General features: G+C 44.2%; 1 protein-coding gene across 1 annotated transcript; it reads right to left on the bottom strand.

Annotated features, from left to right (window-relative positions):
- Positions 1 to 3,225: 3,225 nt before the first annotated feature.
- LOC114021150 (killer cell lectin-like receptor subfamily B member 1B allele C) lies at positions 3,226 to 14,575 on the bottom strand. The gene is made up of 6 exons (XM_037915090.2): positions 13,868 to 14,575; positions 10,060 to 10,158; positions 8,746 to 8,826; positions 6,409 to 6,563; positions 5,754 to 5,866; positions 3,226 to 4,843 (listed from the first exon to the last, which is right to left on the bottom strand). The coding sequence occupies exons 1-6, from the start codon at positions 13,944 to 13,946 to the stop codon at positions 4,720 to 4,722; spliced, it is 651 nt and encodes a 216-aa protein (XP_037771018.1). The 5' UTR covers positions 13,947 to 14,575; the 3' UTR covers positions 3,226 to 4,719.
- Positions 14,576 to 16,365: the final 1,790 nt, after the last annotated feature.

The raw sequence follows: 16,365 nt of genomic DNA, 5'->3' as shown, positions 1-16,365 counted from the left end.
TTCAGTGCCATTCTGCCAGGGGAGGAACTTCCACAACTTCAAACAGAAGCTATTCTGGCTCTTCTCCCGAAAGGTGGAAAAGACCTTACCCCTGTGCCGTTCCTGTCGCCCTGTATTTCTGCTGACTCACAACAAAGTCTTTAGCAAAAATAGGAGCTAGCTGAGTCCAGCCTGTGCTGGCGTCTTCTCGAAATCCAGCTACAACTGGATTCATTAAGGATAGACAAACGTCAGACAATATTCGGCGAGTACTTGGAATCATCCATAACGCCGGAGCAAAAAAAAGATCCATTTCTCTGGTTGTCGCTAGACGCAGAGGAAGCCTTTGATAGAATAGCGCAGTGGCTCTCAAACCGTGAGTCAGGACCCCAAAGTGGGTCACAACCCCATTTGAATGGGGTTGCCAGGGCCAGCATTAGACTTGCTGGGACCCAGGGGTCAAGCTGAAGCCCGAGCTCCACCCCCACCCGGAGCAGCGGGGGTTGGGCTGCAGCCCCCTCTCCCTCCACTCGGGTGGTGGGGCTTGGACCGCGGCCCCTTCTCCCCGCACCCGGGGCAGTGGGGCTCAGGCTCTGCCCCCCCCAAGCTCACGTAAGCTCACGTACCCCCCCCCAAGCTCATTGTCAGAAGGGGGGTTGTGGTGCCATGAAGTTTGAGAACCCCTGGAATAGAGTGAAACTTTGGCTCTGGCTACACGACCAGGCTTTCAGCAACTCGGCTGTGCTGCGAGAGCCGTGCTGCTAAAAGCCGCGCGGTGTAGCTGCTGTTTGTCGGCAGGAGAGCTCTCAAAAACGTCCACCCCCCACGAGTGGCTTTGGCGGCAGGAGAGCACTCCTCCCGGCAAAGTGCTGTTCACACTGGTGCTTTTCATCGGTAAAACTTTTGTCATGGGCGGGGGGGTTAACACCCCGGAACGACAAAAGTTTTGCAGCCAAAGTGCCAGTGTAGACAAAGCCTTTGTGTTTCAGGTCCTGCCTCGTATATGAACTTTGCACACATGCACCCCTGTCCCTCCCGGTTCCTTAAATGGATAACTGCTCTTTACACCAGCCCAAAAACAGCTGTGCGAGTTAATGAAGTTAAATCTCCCCTTTTTGAATTACAAAGAGGGATTGCGCATTGGCTATGGAGCCTTTTGCAAAGAGGATAAGGACCAATGGACCCCTCACAGGAATAAAACTTGCAGGAAAACATCAGAAAAATAGCATGATATCCAAGTGATTTAATAGTGTGTTTATCTAAACCAAATGTTTCCCTAAAATTGGTTTCTAAAGAAATTCAGGACTTTGCAAAAGTGTCTGGATTTAAAGTAAATTATGTCAGATCTGAAATAGCTAGAAATTTGCCGGACTATGCAAAGTCTCTCCTCCAGAAAACATATGGATACAAATGGGCAACACATTCTACAAAATACCTGGGAATTCATCTCTCAGACAAGCTAGAAGAGCGCTATGATTCAATGTCAAACCGCTGCTTCAGCAAATGAAAAAAGACCTGAGTGCTGGGGAATATATGCAATTTCTTGGTTGGGAAGAATAGCCAGCGTCAAAACAAATCTTCGGCCAAGGATATATTTGTGTGAGTGTCGTAGATGAAACCCCCCAGCAGGAATACTGAGGACATTGTTAGAATTTATATGGAATAAGAAAAGACCAAGAGTGAGAGAAAATACTTTGTACAGACCTATTAACTGGGATGGACTAGCTTTTCCAGATAGTCTCTCCAGCCAGCCAGCTCAAAGCAGTAGTGGATTACGGGTGCTCTAACCCAGCTAAACACCGGGTCTTTGTTGAACAAGAAAATTACAGCAGTGTAAGCATTACTAGGCTACCATGGGTTACTAAAAAATCACGCCCACCAGCAGGGGCGTCCCTAGCTATTTTGGGCCCCAGGCTTCCGCGGGGGGCTGGCCACTTCCTGCGGGAAGTGGAGTGACCCGACCCCAGCCTCCTCTGCTCCCCTGGCTCCCAGGCTTGGGGAGCAGGGGGGAGCCACCCCCCCAGCACTCGCTGGTGGCGCGACTGGGAGCCAGGGGAGCGGAGCAGGCTGGGGCCGGGTCGCTCTACTTAGGGGTGAGGGCAGGCCCGACCGCTTCTGGAGTCCTCAGGGGAGTGGGGCTGGAGCAGGGGTGGGAAGAGGCGGGGTGGGGGGCAGAGCAGGGGCGGGGCTGGGGCAGAGCAGGGGCCGACAGAAGCAGGACTGGGGTGGGGGCCATGGGGAAGAGGCGGAGCAGGGGCCTGGAGCCGCACACAGCTGCATACTTTGCAGATGGGTAAGGACAGCCCTGCCCACCAGAAATGTATACGCATCCTTTAGCAAAGGCTACCCTACGGCTTTGGGATAGAAGAGCTAAAGTACAGTTCATTTCCCTCACCAATGACATCCATTGCACATAATCCAGATCTTAAACCAAATTACGAACCAGAGAGCTTGAAAGATCGGAATACCCAGAGTTGGCTGGCTATTCAGTAAAGAAACTTTTCTAACTTATTTAGAGATCAAAACTAACTTTAACTGGCCCACTCTCCCCTGCTACCGGTACTTTCAAGTCAGGCACTATGTTTCTTTAACTTTCTGGAAAACTTATTTTCTACTGAAAGCTCACTTGAATAGAAGTGATGGTGTCTGGTCAATTAGGAAGCAAACAACATTATAACTAATTGATAGCAAGCTCTGCAGACAGCTTTCCTAAAAAAAATGTCCATGTAGGACGTGCTGGGAAAAGGTGTGGATAGAAAAGTTACCCCAGAGGAAAGGGGTTTGAGCAGTAACCTCAACCTGCAGCACAATAAAAGAAAATTCTGCTAAACTACTGTTTCAATGGTACCTCACACCAGTCAGATTGAGAACCAGAGAGAGACTGAATGGGGATAAATGTTGCAGAAACTGGGGTGGGAAAGGAGATTATTATGCATATATGGTGGACGTGTCCAGTCACGAGAGAGTCTTGGGATCCCAGCAGTAACCAAATATCACAAATTGTTGGATATTTTATTACCAAATGATCCTTTGGTAACCCTCCCGGGACTTCCTAGTGGAAATGGTCACACCAAAGGAAATGAATTAATCTCTCATCCGCTAGTTGCTGCTGGCTAGTGGTAGCCTCTCACTGGGAAAAAAAATAGCTCAACTATTGAGAAATGGTTCAAAAAATATGGGAGGTTGGTTACAGAAAAATTCAAACACCACTTAGGTACCTACCAAAATAGACCAAGAACAGATATATATGTGGTTACCTTTTATTCAGTACTCAGAAAAATACATTCACCCACAAAAAAGCCAGCACATATGCCCAACTTCTTTTTGAATACTAACATTTGGCAGACATGACAGGTTTGTTAAATATGTCTCACATATACAGAGCTTTCATAGATATTAAAGGTCAGAAGGGACCATTATGATCATCTAGTCTGACCTCCTGCACAATGGAGGCCACCGAATCTCACCCACCCACTCCTGCAATAAACCTCTCACCTATGTCTGAGCTATTGAAGTCCTCAAATCATGGTTTAAAGACTTCAAGGTGCAGAGAATCCTCCAGCAAGTGACCCGTGCCCCACGCTACAGAGGAAAGCGAAAAACCCCCAGGGCCTCTTCCAATCTGCCCTGGAGGAAAATTCCTTCCCGATCGCAAATATGGCGATCAGCTAAACCCTGAGCATGTGGGCAAGATTCACCAGCCAGATACCCAGGAAAGAATTCTCTGTAGTAACTCAATTTAATAAAATCACTAGAAATACAATCGGTGTAAAGATATATGGTATCACCCTGTTAAATAGAAAGATCTGATGACTATATTCCTCTGTAAAGTCCCTGTAAACAAAAGCTAACTGTCGTAATGATTGCTTTGTTTCTGATAGTTACATGGCAAGGATTTGTAAGCTTGTTAAAGCTTCCTAAATAAACAGTTTTAAAAAAATCAAACACACCCACCTTTTGGGCCTTCATCACGGAGAAGCAAATTAAAGAAAAAGGTGGGGATGGATTCCCACCCCACCCCTTCCAGAGCATCTTAAAGGCTAAGTTGCAAACTTTGCCCATAATATCCAGAGGAACACTGTGGTCTTAGAGATTTTCGAAGCACACTGACTTTCAATCAGAATTGGGTGCCTAACTGCCCTACCTGCCTTTGAAAATCTCACTCTGTATGGATTCCATCGTACCTCAAAGCCTTGGGACCAAATTTTCAGAGAATATTGCCTCTAAACTTGCCCACCCAATTTCTTTTCGGTAGCACAGAATCTCAGATTTGGGTAAATAAACGGCATTTGTTCACCAAAGTGGTCAGCGGGACACGCAACTACGAGACCTGAGGAACGAAATAGTAGACTTTGGGCACACAGATTTAGAGGCTAGTTCTAAAAATTTGGCCCATGTGCAAGAGTTCTCAAACACTTACGTTTGTCAAACGAACCAAAACAGCACTTGGGTGTCCCAACCTGCCTCTGCTATCAGTTTTGAAACAGTTGTTCACACCTGAAAATATGATTAAGATCAAGATAAGCAGAAAATTGCTGGCTTTTCAGGGTTTCGTAACAGCTTCTCTTAAAACCAAGAAATAGAGGAATAGACCCTGTTTTGAAAACCGATTTGTAAAGTTACAGACCCTGAGAATTAAAATGATTAAACACAGAACCATTTAAAATAATCACGTTACAAATTATCACGGCGGATGCTTTCGACTTCAGTTCCATCAATACACATACTTAAAGACCCTGTTTATATCTGAAAGGCTTCTTTCTGGCAAACCCATTTGAATTCAGCACCACAGATATCAGAACGAATCTGTCCCTTCTTCATCACCCCACAACTGTTCTGTTCAGCAAGGCCATTTATTGGGAACCTGGGGAATGAAGAAAATATATTATCAGAGGTTTAAATTTATTCAACAAGTTCTATTGTAGTCATTCGTCCTCATTTGTGTGCAGTGGGCATGCACATGTAGAAGAGGAACCCGTTCGCAGGAATGTGACAGGCTGGTCTGGTGCTTTGTGGAGTTGTCATAACAACAATTAGGCAGAAAAGATGGGGTAATTGCCCTAATCCATGTCACAAGGACACCCCAAGCAGTGAATCCGGCTTCAGTTTAAAAAAAACCAAACAAACAAACACTCACAGTTGCTTTCCCTCTCTCAGTGGTGGAATAAAAGTTTCCTTTGGTCTTCTCTGAGCTGGGAGATGATTGGTACCAAGACATTACAAACCCTCCAGCCTCAAAGTCCCAATTCAGGTTCCCCAGCTGGGTTTTTCCAGCAGACCTCCAAGCTTTTAGCCCCAGCATATGTAGTTTACCTGCCCCGATCATCAGGAGTAGGAGGCCAGGAGCTTCAAACATTTAAATTGTCCCGTGGGATAGTCTCCCCCCCGTACCTCCCCCCCAAATATATTAATCTGGTGTATTCTGCTCAGGGCATCCCTGCAACAAGGAGAAAGTACTGCCTACTGAATGCCCAGGTTACCAGGGTAGTGCTTAGATTCTACAATGTGGGTACTATAGAAAAACCATAACCTATACAGAAAGCCAAGTTACATGTGAAAGCCAAGCCCTTAAAGGAAATTAATTTCCCAGTGACATACATTATGGCTTTCAATTCCTAGTAGGCTACTAGGGGATGCCATATCACCTGTTGTACATTTTAGATCAGAATATGGATTGAGGTGCCGAATTTTAAGCACCCAAGTTGGAAAGCAATGGACTACGATTTTCTGCCAGAGTTATAAAATAAACACATGAAAGGTCAAAGAGCACTCACAGTGTTTGATTGACTAGGGAGCCGTCCACCCACATCCAGCTCCTCTCAGGGGATGCAACATTAAGTCCAATCCAAACAGGATTTACACCACTTGTAACATCCCGTATGAAATCCTGTGAAGTGTAAAGCAGAAGGGACTGGGTAAAATCACTGACACAGGCTAGAGTTCTCGGGGTGCATCAGCACAGATACACCCTGCTTCTTGCTTCAGGGGCTCTGCCCGCGAAGCCTCCGGGGGAAATCTGCAGCCTCGCTCTGAGGGCCTGAGCCAGACAGCGAATGCAGCGTCTGCCCCTGGGAAAATGGAATCTCAGTGTAGGACTGAGAGGTTCAGACTATAGTTATAAGAAAAATCCATTTGCTATTGAACTATGAACATGAACAAGTTCTTTTCTACTTAAAAAGTATAAGAAATAAGCAAAAAAAAAAAAAAATGAAGATGGGGAGACACCGTAGGAGCTGCGTTGTTTAGCATATTCCCCCTCTTTGCTCCCAGATGTAAAGAATGTTTTGTTTTAGCTTTAATGAATCCAAATTTCACACAGCTGAGCCTCCTTCCAACACTTTCTTTCTGTACTTATGGCTGACACAAGTCCTGGTATTATACTATAGACCCATTTCTCCAGCGGAAGGTTCAGCATCATATTTTCTTTACCATCTCGTCCTGGTCCTGGATCACGAGCATTTGAGACGTCTTCACTGTGCAGTCTTCAAAGCTCTTCTTCCAGTTTTTAAATTCTTTAGAGACCCAATAGCACTTCCTTCTATGCAACAACCAATCCCTGGGGCAGAATTTGCACTCGGCACCCTCTAGAGGGGGAAAGGGAAAGAGGGTGTCAGGAATGGTGTTGAAGGTTTTAAGTAAAATCATGCATGGAGCCTTCAGATTCAGTGTCCCAACCAGGGTGTCTCTCTCTTTGGATTGTGTGTGTTGAGGCAAGGCTCAGTTCTTAGCAAGACACACTTTAGGGCAGGATTAAGGGTCTTTGGCAGAGCTAGGATGGGTCAGGAGTGAGGACTAGAACTGCAGGAGTGAGCTGTGTTATTCAGGTGTTTTTAGTATGTTCATCACTGCAGTACATGAATAGCACCCGGAGGAGTGGACCAGCAGGGAATAACACAGGCCAGGTGTCACTGACCTCCTTGCCAGCCACCCACCAGATTGCTGTGAGGGGAATCCAAGCCTCTGGGTCCCTAGATCCGCAGGTGTTTAAGACTCTGGGACCTGAACCAAGTCCAGCCACTACCCTAATCTTGGGGTCCCAAGACATGTTCTCAGGGCACAGATCTATCTGGCACCCACTTCAGTTACAGCTGAACTCCCTCTGGAAGTTCACAGTAGTGTTGTGAAGCATTTAATACACAGACACTTTGCTCAGAGTCTAACACAATTAATTGCTCTTCTACTTAATCATCTAAAGCACAAGAGAGTACAGCTCATACAGAACACAGCTCACGCACTTTTCCTCTTTAATGGATTTAGCCTCACGACACCCCCGGGAGGCAGGGCAGTGCCGTTATCCCCGTTTTACAGATGGGGAACTGAGGCACAGAGAGGTTAAGCGATTTCTCCAAAGTCACATGGGAGGAGTGTGGCACAGCAGGGAAATGACCCCAATCTCCCAAGTCCTGAGCTTGTGCCCTAAATCCTGCACCATCCCTCCTCCTAACAACAGCACAAACCTCTACAACTTGAGCTAGAGATGATGGTTCTCTAGGTGGGAGCTGTAACAGACTCACATTCCCTGTGAGCCAGCCAAAGAGGGGGGATGTGTAACACACACTTGTGCGTGTATATTGTGCTATTTTAACTCAGTAATTTCTTTCATTAACAGAAGAAAGCCTAATTCTTCACTGAGAACTGTACACAGGAAAGTTCTGAAGCCTATGTTCTCATCTCACTTCCTGCTGGTGAGTTTAGGGGTAGTATACTTTGGAAAGTAAGACATTTCCAGATTGTGCACTTCAGCTCTTATTAACTCAGTTGCTACTTTTCTAACTTGTTTCTGGACCCTCCGTTGCTGTTACTCCAAAGAGAAGAGAGTAGATTGATACATTAAAAGCTAGCACTTGGATTTGGATTTAATCAGATCTTACAAGTTTAACAGGATCATAAGTGAGTATGTGGATGGGGAGACCTCCAGGGAAGACCATGAGTGCTAGATATTAAATGGCATGGGTAATTAAGAAGAAAAAGCAGCACCTGGTAAGTTAGAACTAAACCTAATGCCCAAACCTACCACTAGCTGGTGCTGTGCTCCTGGTAATGCCTTCTTTCATGTGACAAATAAAACTTAAGTCTGCTTGTGATCACAAAAATCCTATGGCCTTTTTTGAATATCGGAGGTCTAAACAGCTTGTGTAACGAATTTTGCCCCTCTAAAATCTCCCTGAATTTCTCTAATGGTACCCAGGACACTCCTGTTCTGTGGAGAACTCCCTGAACACGTGATTCTGGCTCTTCCTCCACTTCCAGCTGCTAAATTTCATTCACACATTTAAAATACCTGAAATACTTTTCTAATACGCAGCGATTGTAGTTGCCCAGGGATGTTACGATATGGGAATGCCCTTCCCTTCTTAGCTATTGTGCCTGGCTGCTGTGCGCTGCGAAACAAACACTAAGCTTCACCCCAAAGGCAGTTGCATTTGTGTAGTGGGTGAAGGGATTCCTGTATCTGCTACATAATTTGTCAAGTACTTTGGGATCCCAGGATCTGTGAGAAATATTTATTGCACTGCAAGTTGATTGCCCTGTACTTACTGGGAATTACCCTATCTGGCCACTAGATGTCACAGCTTCTGCTTCTGCTCAGCACCAAGTGGAAATGAGAAGAGAACTAAAGACAGGGAGGAGGATCATGAAGGTGTGGCAGATCTCTGCTATACAGAAAACGAGAGCATTTTGACTGCCTAATTTGATTTTAAGTTGCAGCGAATTCTTCCGGTGGGTATGAAATGGGGGAAAGGAGCTCAATGAGAATGCGGTTACCTGTTGAGTTGCTGTGTGATGAAACACAAAGCATTTGTTTCAGTTGAGATCGGAAATCCTCCAGGCGGGATCCTTTGATTACTATTTCAGGGTTAGGAAGAAAAAAAAAGAAAAAAGGTAGAGGGTATAAAATCCATTAAATACTGTACTCTCTGTCTAATCTATGAGAGGAACAGAGAGGAAATCTTATTCATTCCACTTTGTAATGTATATTCATTCCACTTTTCCCTGCACATTTAATGATGAAGCTGTTTTAGTCCAATCACACAATTTTTATATCCCAAGCTCTTAACTACATCTAGTTAATGTAAAGTTTTGACTTGCATGGTCCAATGTGTCAAGTATTGCATTCACAAATAGACGGGAATCACAAATGAGATCTCCGTGGGATTGCGAAGTAACAGGCAAATTCAAGGTGCACATTAAGAATCCTTGGCTAAGGGACAGTCTAACCCGGTACCTGTAAAGAATCCAGTAAAATGGGGGCCTGTAAGCCAGTGTAGTCACCTTGACCCTGCAGCCCTCATATAGATTGCGCTGATCACGACACATCTTCCATTCTTCTCGTACCCTGGCCTTCCTTCTCCGTGTGCGGCCTTTTCACGATAAAATCTTCCCCTCTCTTTGGAGATCGGCTGACTGGTCATTTCAGTTCCCGTGGGTACTACTCAGCGACAGCTGCAGTCTATCGATTGTCAGGGAGCCTAGCTTGATGCCCGGCCCATGTACCTGCTTTCAACAACGGCATCCTGCACTTCGCTCTGCTGTCTGATCACCTCACGGGGGACTCCGTCGCGGATTGAAATTCCCAGAATTCTTCTTCCCATCGCCCTCTCCGTGACAGACAGTTGCTGGTCCTCTGTCTTCATCAGCGCCCCTGTTTCGCTGCTGTACAACGCTGCTGGCAGTGCTGTTGAGTTTCAGAGGCTGGCGCGTGTTGCCTGGTTGATTTTTCCTTGGAGGACAGCCCTGATAGAATTGAATGCGCACCAACCTGATTTCTTTCTTTGCGAGAGTTCACCTTCCTGATCGTGGCACATGTTAATTTCTTGGCCCAAATAGACCTATTGCTCAACTTCTTCTATTGGTTCTCCCTTGATTGTTATTTGGGCTTTTGGCAAGGTATCAGACCGCATAAATTTTGTTTTAGGGTAGTTAATTTTCAGTCTGACTTGGCTGCTTTTTGTGCTGAGTTCTTGCAACATTTTCTGTAGTTTGATAGTATTTTCGGCAATGAATACAATATTGTCTGTGAATCTGAGTTGATTTTACTGTAGTAATAATAACAAAAATATAAGGCCTGCAACTACTCACCCCAGACGCCCAGCACAATCACAGCTCCCGCCAGGATGACATTCCCAGCCCATCCAACTCCGAGAGCGATCCGATGCCAATGTGGGCACTGAGGGAGACCTGCAAGAGTCAATATTTGGTGAAAATCCTTCAGCATCCAGTGTGAGGAATAAGAAACATAGCAACTTGTTCTCCTTTGAGCCTGTGCAGCAGTATTTTGAGAGTTTACTAGAAGGTTGCTTTTGAAAAAAAAAATTCTTCTTTGGCTCACAATTCCTCCAAAATGGCTGGGCCAAGAAACTCCAGATTTGTTGTGGTTTTGTCTATACCAAAACCAGAATAGATGCCTCTGCTGACAGGTTCTCATAACTTGGGTATTGGGCTCTGAGGCAGAAGACAACTTGCCTCAGATGTTCGGCTGTGTGTGTGTGTCCTCTCTGTGTTCTCCCTATGTGCTGCCCCAGCTCTGCGCAGACAGCTGGCACAGCAGACCTCGAGTGAACCGCCCAATGACCACAAGATCTGTTAAGGCATGAAGGTACCAGGCTGGGTTTATTGTCGACAAAGCACGGTAATAGCACCTGGCAGACTCTACGAGGATACTAAGACATGTATGCCCATGACAATGGACGCAGCTCAGTCAGTGGCGGGACTTTCTGTTCCCCCCCTAGGCTGGCCAAAGACACTCCCTCTGAGACACATCTTTGTACCCTGATACAAACAAGGTACACACTGCCCCTTTGACACAGCTAGTTACTGCCCCTAACGTGGCTAGTTATCACCCATCACCTTGTACGTGTTGGTTCGATCAAAACATCTCTATTACGTACTGTCATCCTGACCTTACCTTTTAGGAGGGGTCAGTGTGTTCCTGTTCTCCTTGGGCGATGTTTTTGTACCATCCTTGATACCGGGATGTTCTGGTACCATTTGATATCGGGATGTGTTTACGTGAGTACTCTGTGCCTAGCACTTCTTAGGAACGTGTATTTCTGCAATATTAGCCCTGTTCCTGCCAGATTCTGTGAGCAGGTCCTGCATCATACCAGACCTCTGATACAAGGGCTTAAATCTCAGGCTCTCTTCCTACTACAATGTGGATTTCAAAGACAGCACTTTTCTCTCAAAAACGAAGTTATTTACTTCGTTGAGAAAAAAACACAGCAACAGGATGATTTACAAACAAAACCACATATCTTATCTAAGCGTCTTCTTTACTCTAAACCAATAGAAGTTGCAGGAAAAGACCCAAACCAACTCACATTCTCTTAAAAAGCAAAGATCCTTCCGTGGCTGATTCTGGTCACAATTGATGTCATGCCTCAATGGCCTCCTTAACTGGGCACAGACCCTCTCTTAGAGTAGCACCAGCTGAATACTGGCCCTTTGAGTAACTTCAGAAAATGGTAGCCCAGTGTTCATAAAGACAGCTGGCACAGCGGACCTCGAGTGAACCGCCCAATGACCACAAGATCTGTTAAGGCATGAAGGTACCAGGCTGGATTTATTGTCGACAAAGCACGGTAATAGCACCTGGCAGACTCTACCACTGCCCACTGCATTCGCATTTTTGTTGAGCTCAAGAGCATGATCCCATGAACACAGAGGCACATGCTTTACTTTACACACTATTCACGTGTTAAGTTAAGCACATGAGTGTTGGCAGGATCGTGGCCTTAATACGATTAATTTGAAAGAATAAATTTGTTCATAAGTTATGAGTGGGAAAAAAATTGGTGAAAACAATTTCCCAAAAGTGAAAACTGTCCCCTCTCTCCTTTCTTATCACTAAAAAAATAAAATGATTGTTGAATTTTCCAAAGAACATTCTCATCTAGCCTCAGACTAACACACACATTTCAGGCTAAAAGGATCATTTGGGGGCCGGGGGGGGTGGGTTAGAAATGGAGAAGCAGTGGAATTCTAGATCAGGCTTCTACTGTAAACTGTCTTTCAGTTTGACTTATTATTTGATGTTACTACCATGTTTCCACAGAAAGTTAGTTTTCATTTCAAGTTTAGGGACTAAAACCAATGGGACTATTCATAGTAGCAAGCTCTCTGCTCAGTATTATTTGCCGAGTAGTTGTGACATTGGAAATAGTAAGTTCCAAATTATTTTCACAGTCAATTCTCAAAATAGAGTAATTTTAGCTAAGAAACAACTGAACAATTTGAGGGGCAAATTCAGCTCTCGGTTACACTGATGTAAGCTGGGAGTAACTCCAGTGACTTCTAATGTTACGCATGAACAGAATCTGGCTCTTAAAATATTTTTCAAGAGAAGAATATCCAGTCCTATGTGAAAGTAACGTCTGAAGAGCGCGGATATAGCTTTATAAAAGCTTACACCTTGACAGCTAGATAAGAAGGACCTTATGCTAAAACAAAAAATGTCATGAAAATATAAACTATTAATGCAAGTCTAAAGGGGTACTTTCATAAGAATCATTTTCAGGCCCTGTACAATAATTTAATTATATTCATAGGTGTGTATGTAAAAAGAAAATAGCTTTATAAATACAGTTCATCTGTAAGTTCAAAATAATTACTTTAAAATACAAATAAAGAGGAGAACATGATAAAGCCAGATTGATACAAAAAAATCATCACTATGAAATACCATTATGGATAGTACAGCAGTGTTATATATATAGTGTGTAAGTAGCTTGATAACATGTTTGGGATATTTACTTAGCAAATTAAATATCAATACAGTGAAAATATGAAGGCTCAGATCAACAGCTTAATATAGTTAATCATTTAGATCAATTTCCCTGCTGTACTTACAGAAAACACACTCTAAAGTTATTAAACTAACTTACCTTTATCTTTATCATAGTTCTCCAAAATATCCAAGTTTTAAAGTTTTTAATTTTCAGACGTTTTCAAAAATGTATACTATGATTTACATTTTACAGCTTTAAATTAAACCACACAAGTCTCCTCTCATCCTTACTACTACTCTGTTGATCTCCCCTAACTCCCAACTCATTACACTGCAGCTGGCTTGCATTACAGTAGCTCCTCCATGACCACGCTCAGAAATGGAAACATCATCCCTGTCCTTGGAAACCGTCTGTGACTTTCTGTCCATTTCAGAACACAGTACAAAGATTCTCTGGTTGCCTTCATCATCCGCAGTGCCCAGGTTCTCATTCACTTCTTCCTCCTCTTCAGCCCCATTTCCTGAGATAACAGACCTCTGCCTCTTTAGTTGCCTCTCCATAATATCTAGTAGAACCCTTCTCTACATGCCCCTCAGCTTCTGGTCTTGCCTCCAGGACCTTTTGCATCAAAGTGGCTCCATAGCTATTTTCAGATCCCATCTCTTCTCCCCAATCTATGTTAAACTTCTGCAATAAAACAATGAAATCCTCCTGCTCCTTGTGTCTCTCAAATTCCATGTGTTCAGTCATTCTTCCCCAGACTCATCCAACGCATGGGTCTTTATGTACTACAATGGGCAAGTCAGTGTTTTAGCTTAAATGCTTTACTTCCAATGTGTATGAAAGGTGTGCAACATAAAACTGTATTGCCCTGCACTTCAATTTGTATGTATAGAGACTGTCACTGGCTATGAAGTTTTCTGAATTGCATTAGAGAGATTCACTTACCAGTTCTGACTGTGATAAAGGACTTCACATTAGCCAAGTCCTGCCACTCATATGGTACATAAAACACAGACCTGCTCTTTATTTCTACTGAATCTCTCTCTCTCTCTAAATTATTTCTGCTGCACTTGAAGGAAAAAAATCACTTGAAAAATAGGAGCCCCCTCAAAGATAGAAGGTATCTGATATAAAATCAATAAATTAAATCCACTTACTGCGGTGCTGAGATGGATGTGGTGGTCTTGAAGAGGCTCCAGCAGTGTTTAAATCAGCATAAACTGTATCTCCAGCCATGACCAGAGCAGAGGAGGGTGTGAACGTACAGAGGAGAAACTGTGTCTACGAGCAGCCTCATCGGTACGTCTTAGCAGGATGACAGACACATCCAAAATGAGGAAGTGTTGTCTATCAGACATTTGACTTCCTTTCCCTGGTAACATACCAGAGAAATCCTTGCAATATAGGTAATTAGTGAGTAGGTCTCAGATTGCGAGTCAAAAATAAAGTTTAATTACACGGGCAATTCCTGAACTTTCCATAAGGGGAAGCCATCTTTAACATATAACCTTCCCTCCTAGCTCTCCCAGCTCGTGTTCACTGTTTGTGAAACAACTGGGTATTTGTGATTCTGTGGCCGAGTGCCCCATTCGAGGGGAAGACTGCTTCTTCCATGTGAGAGCTCAAACCTGCAAGATGTGCTGAGCAAGCTTAATTCTCCCTGAAATCAATGGGAGGGGAGGGCAAACCACACCTCACAGGATTGGGCCCTGTGTCTAAAAAGGGAGTCATGGTTCTACATTTGTGCCCACCTTAATATGGTTGAGTTCCCGTAGTCACACAAGTTGAGGTTGTGGTGCATGGACGTTGTGCTGTCCCTCTACACAGAGGTGGATTTCACCCACAATGACCTAGCCAGTGGGAAGAACACCTGGAAGGAATCAGTCAGTGCATGCCAGGAGGTAGGGGGGGTCTAGTGGATTGCCAGCTCCTCTGGCATGGCTGTACCACCCCCAGCCCTGCCCCCAAAAATCCATATTTAAACTTTTACACCATTTTTAATATTTAAAAACAAAATTTAGAGATCTTCGCTTCTGACTCCATGCTTTCCCCAATACGTCCTCGGCCTCTGCCCCTCGGTCCGTTATTAAACATGTGACTTTTAAAATGTTTCATCCTGGAAGTGGGGTGGAGGGCAAGCAGTGGACAGGAGGCATAAAGGTGAAGTGGGCATGGGGCTGGTAGAAATAAATTAAGTATTTAAACTAATTTAATTTACAAATACATGTGTATTTTTGAAAATAAGGGATAGATTTTTCTGGAGGAATTGTTGCATGTTATTGACTAACAGGAAATAAATTTATCCTGAGTATTTCCAGGGACAACGAGGCTGGGACTCAAGTTGTCTATGTCCCCAACCTTAGACTGATGTGCATACAAGTAGACTGTACCCATATGTGCTCTCCCCTCCCCATGCTTCTCAAGCAGATGAAAGAGCAGAGAAAAAGGATTTTGTTTGTTCCTTTAGGTGTATTTTCTACAATGGTATTTGTAAGTGTGTACTACCCGACTGAGAGATATTGACCACAGACATTTCAGCGACAAAGTGACCAAATCCTGTCTAACCAGTGACTGGCTACGTCTTGTTGTTTTTTCCCCTGTGTGGTATGAAAATATCATTGATCTGGTGGCAACAAAGTGACAGAAAATGTGTTCTTTCCATGCTTCTTGTGAAGACACCTTACTCTTTCTTTTTGCACAAAGAAAACTATTTTGAAACATGACAAAAGTCCTTTTATAACTAAAGCAACTGAAATATCTGACAGTAGGTGCAAAAATAGAAAGCCTTCATGAGACTGAAGAATATTTTTTCTAATTCTGAGTAAGCGTGATTCTTGCATAAACGATGGAGAACAGGCTAGTTATTTTGCTAGCTACCATTTAACACAGCTTTGCTAATGTGGTATGCCAGGCCTGATGACAAAGGCTACTGCTATTTCAGTCCTGGAACTTTTTATATTGTTTTGTAGAAAGCGTGTAACAATTTGGAATCAGTAGAAATGCTTCTGTAGGAAGAGTGAGCTTGAGACTCCCAACTATTGATAGGAGATGGGCTCCAAACTCTTTGATCCTAACAGTACTTGCAGGGGAAAGGATAACCTTCTTTGGATTTATGTTCTCCTCCCCATACCTTTTCATGGTGGAGCAAGGGCTTAAAGTCTGCAGCTCAGCCTGCTCTATGGAAGCACCAGGTAAGCTGCTTGTAAATACCACAGCAGTGCATTCATAGTGCACTTCAGGCAAGTGCTTCTGTGACTTACTAGAAAGATACCTCAAGGTCCAGGCAAGGCACACTGGTGCAGGGGATTTTCTTTTTAAAGAAAACAATCAGAAAGTTTAGGCCTCAATTCTACAAAGCACTTAAGTGTGTACTTGGCTTGATTCGTATGCTTCAATCTTGTAGACTTAAGTACACACTTAGTTTTAAACATGTGTATGGGGACTGTTGGCCCCTTACTAAAACTCAGTCGCGTTTTTTTTTGGTTGGGTAGCTCCCAGTACCAGAAGTAAGGGGAAGAGTCAATGGGAAATCAGGGCCCTGAGACTGACAGTCCCCAGGGGCAATGGGGAGAGGGCAATGCTCCAGGTCAGCCTGATTGACAGGGTGGGCAGGCTAATCAGGGAGTCAGGAGGCCGGGGGGTCCCATCCTCTGTG

This window comes from Chelonia mydas, chromosome 14 (assembly GCF_015237465.2).
Source record: "Chelonia mydas isolate rCheMyd1 chromosome 14, rCheMyd1.pri.v2, whole genome shotgun sequence".
In the NCBI taxonomy this organism is placed as follows: domain Eukaryota; kingdom Metazoa; phylum Chordata; order Testudines; family Cheloniidae; genus Chelonia; species Chelonia mydas.
This window is presented reverse-complemented; position numbering and strand designations above follow the sequence as displayed.

Coding starts and splice junctions, on each gene's coding strand:
- LOC114021150 (XM_037915090.2), bottom strand. CDS start 13,946: ATGGCTGGAGATACAGTTTATGCTGATTTAAACACTGCTGGAGCCTCT. Junction 8,827..10,059: donor GATTGTGCTGGGCGTCTGGG/GTGAGTAGTTGC, acceptor ACCCTGAAATAG/TAATCAAAGGATCCCGCCTG. Junction 5,867..6,408: donor TCCAGGACCAGGACGAGATG/GTAAAGAAAATA, acceptor TACACTTCACAG/GATTTCATACGGGATGTTAC.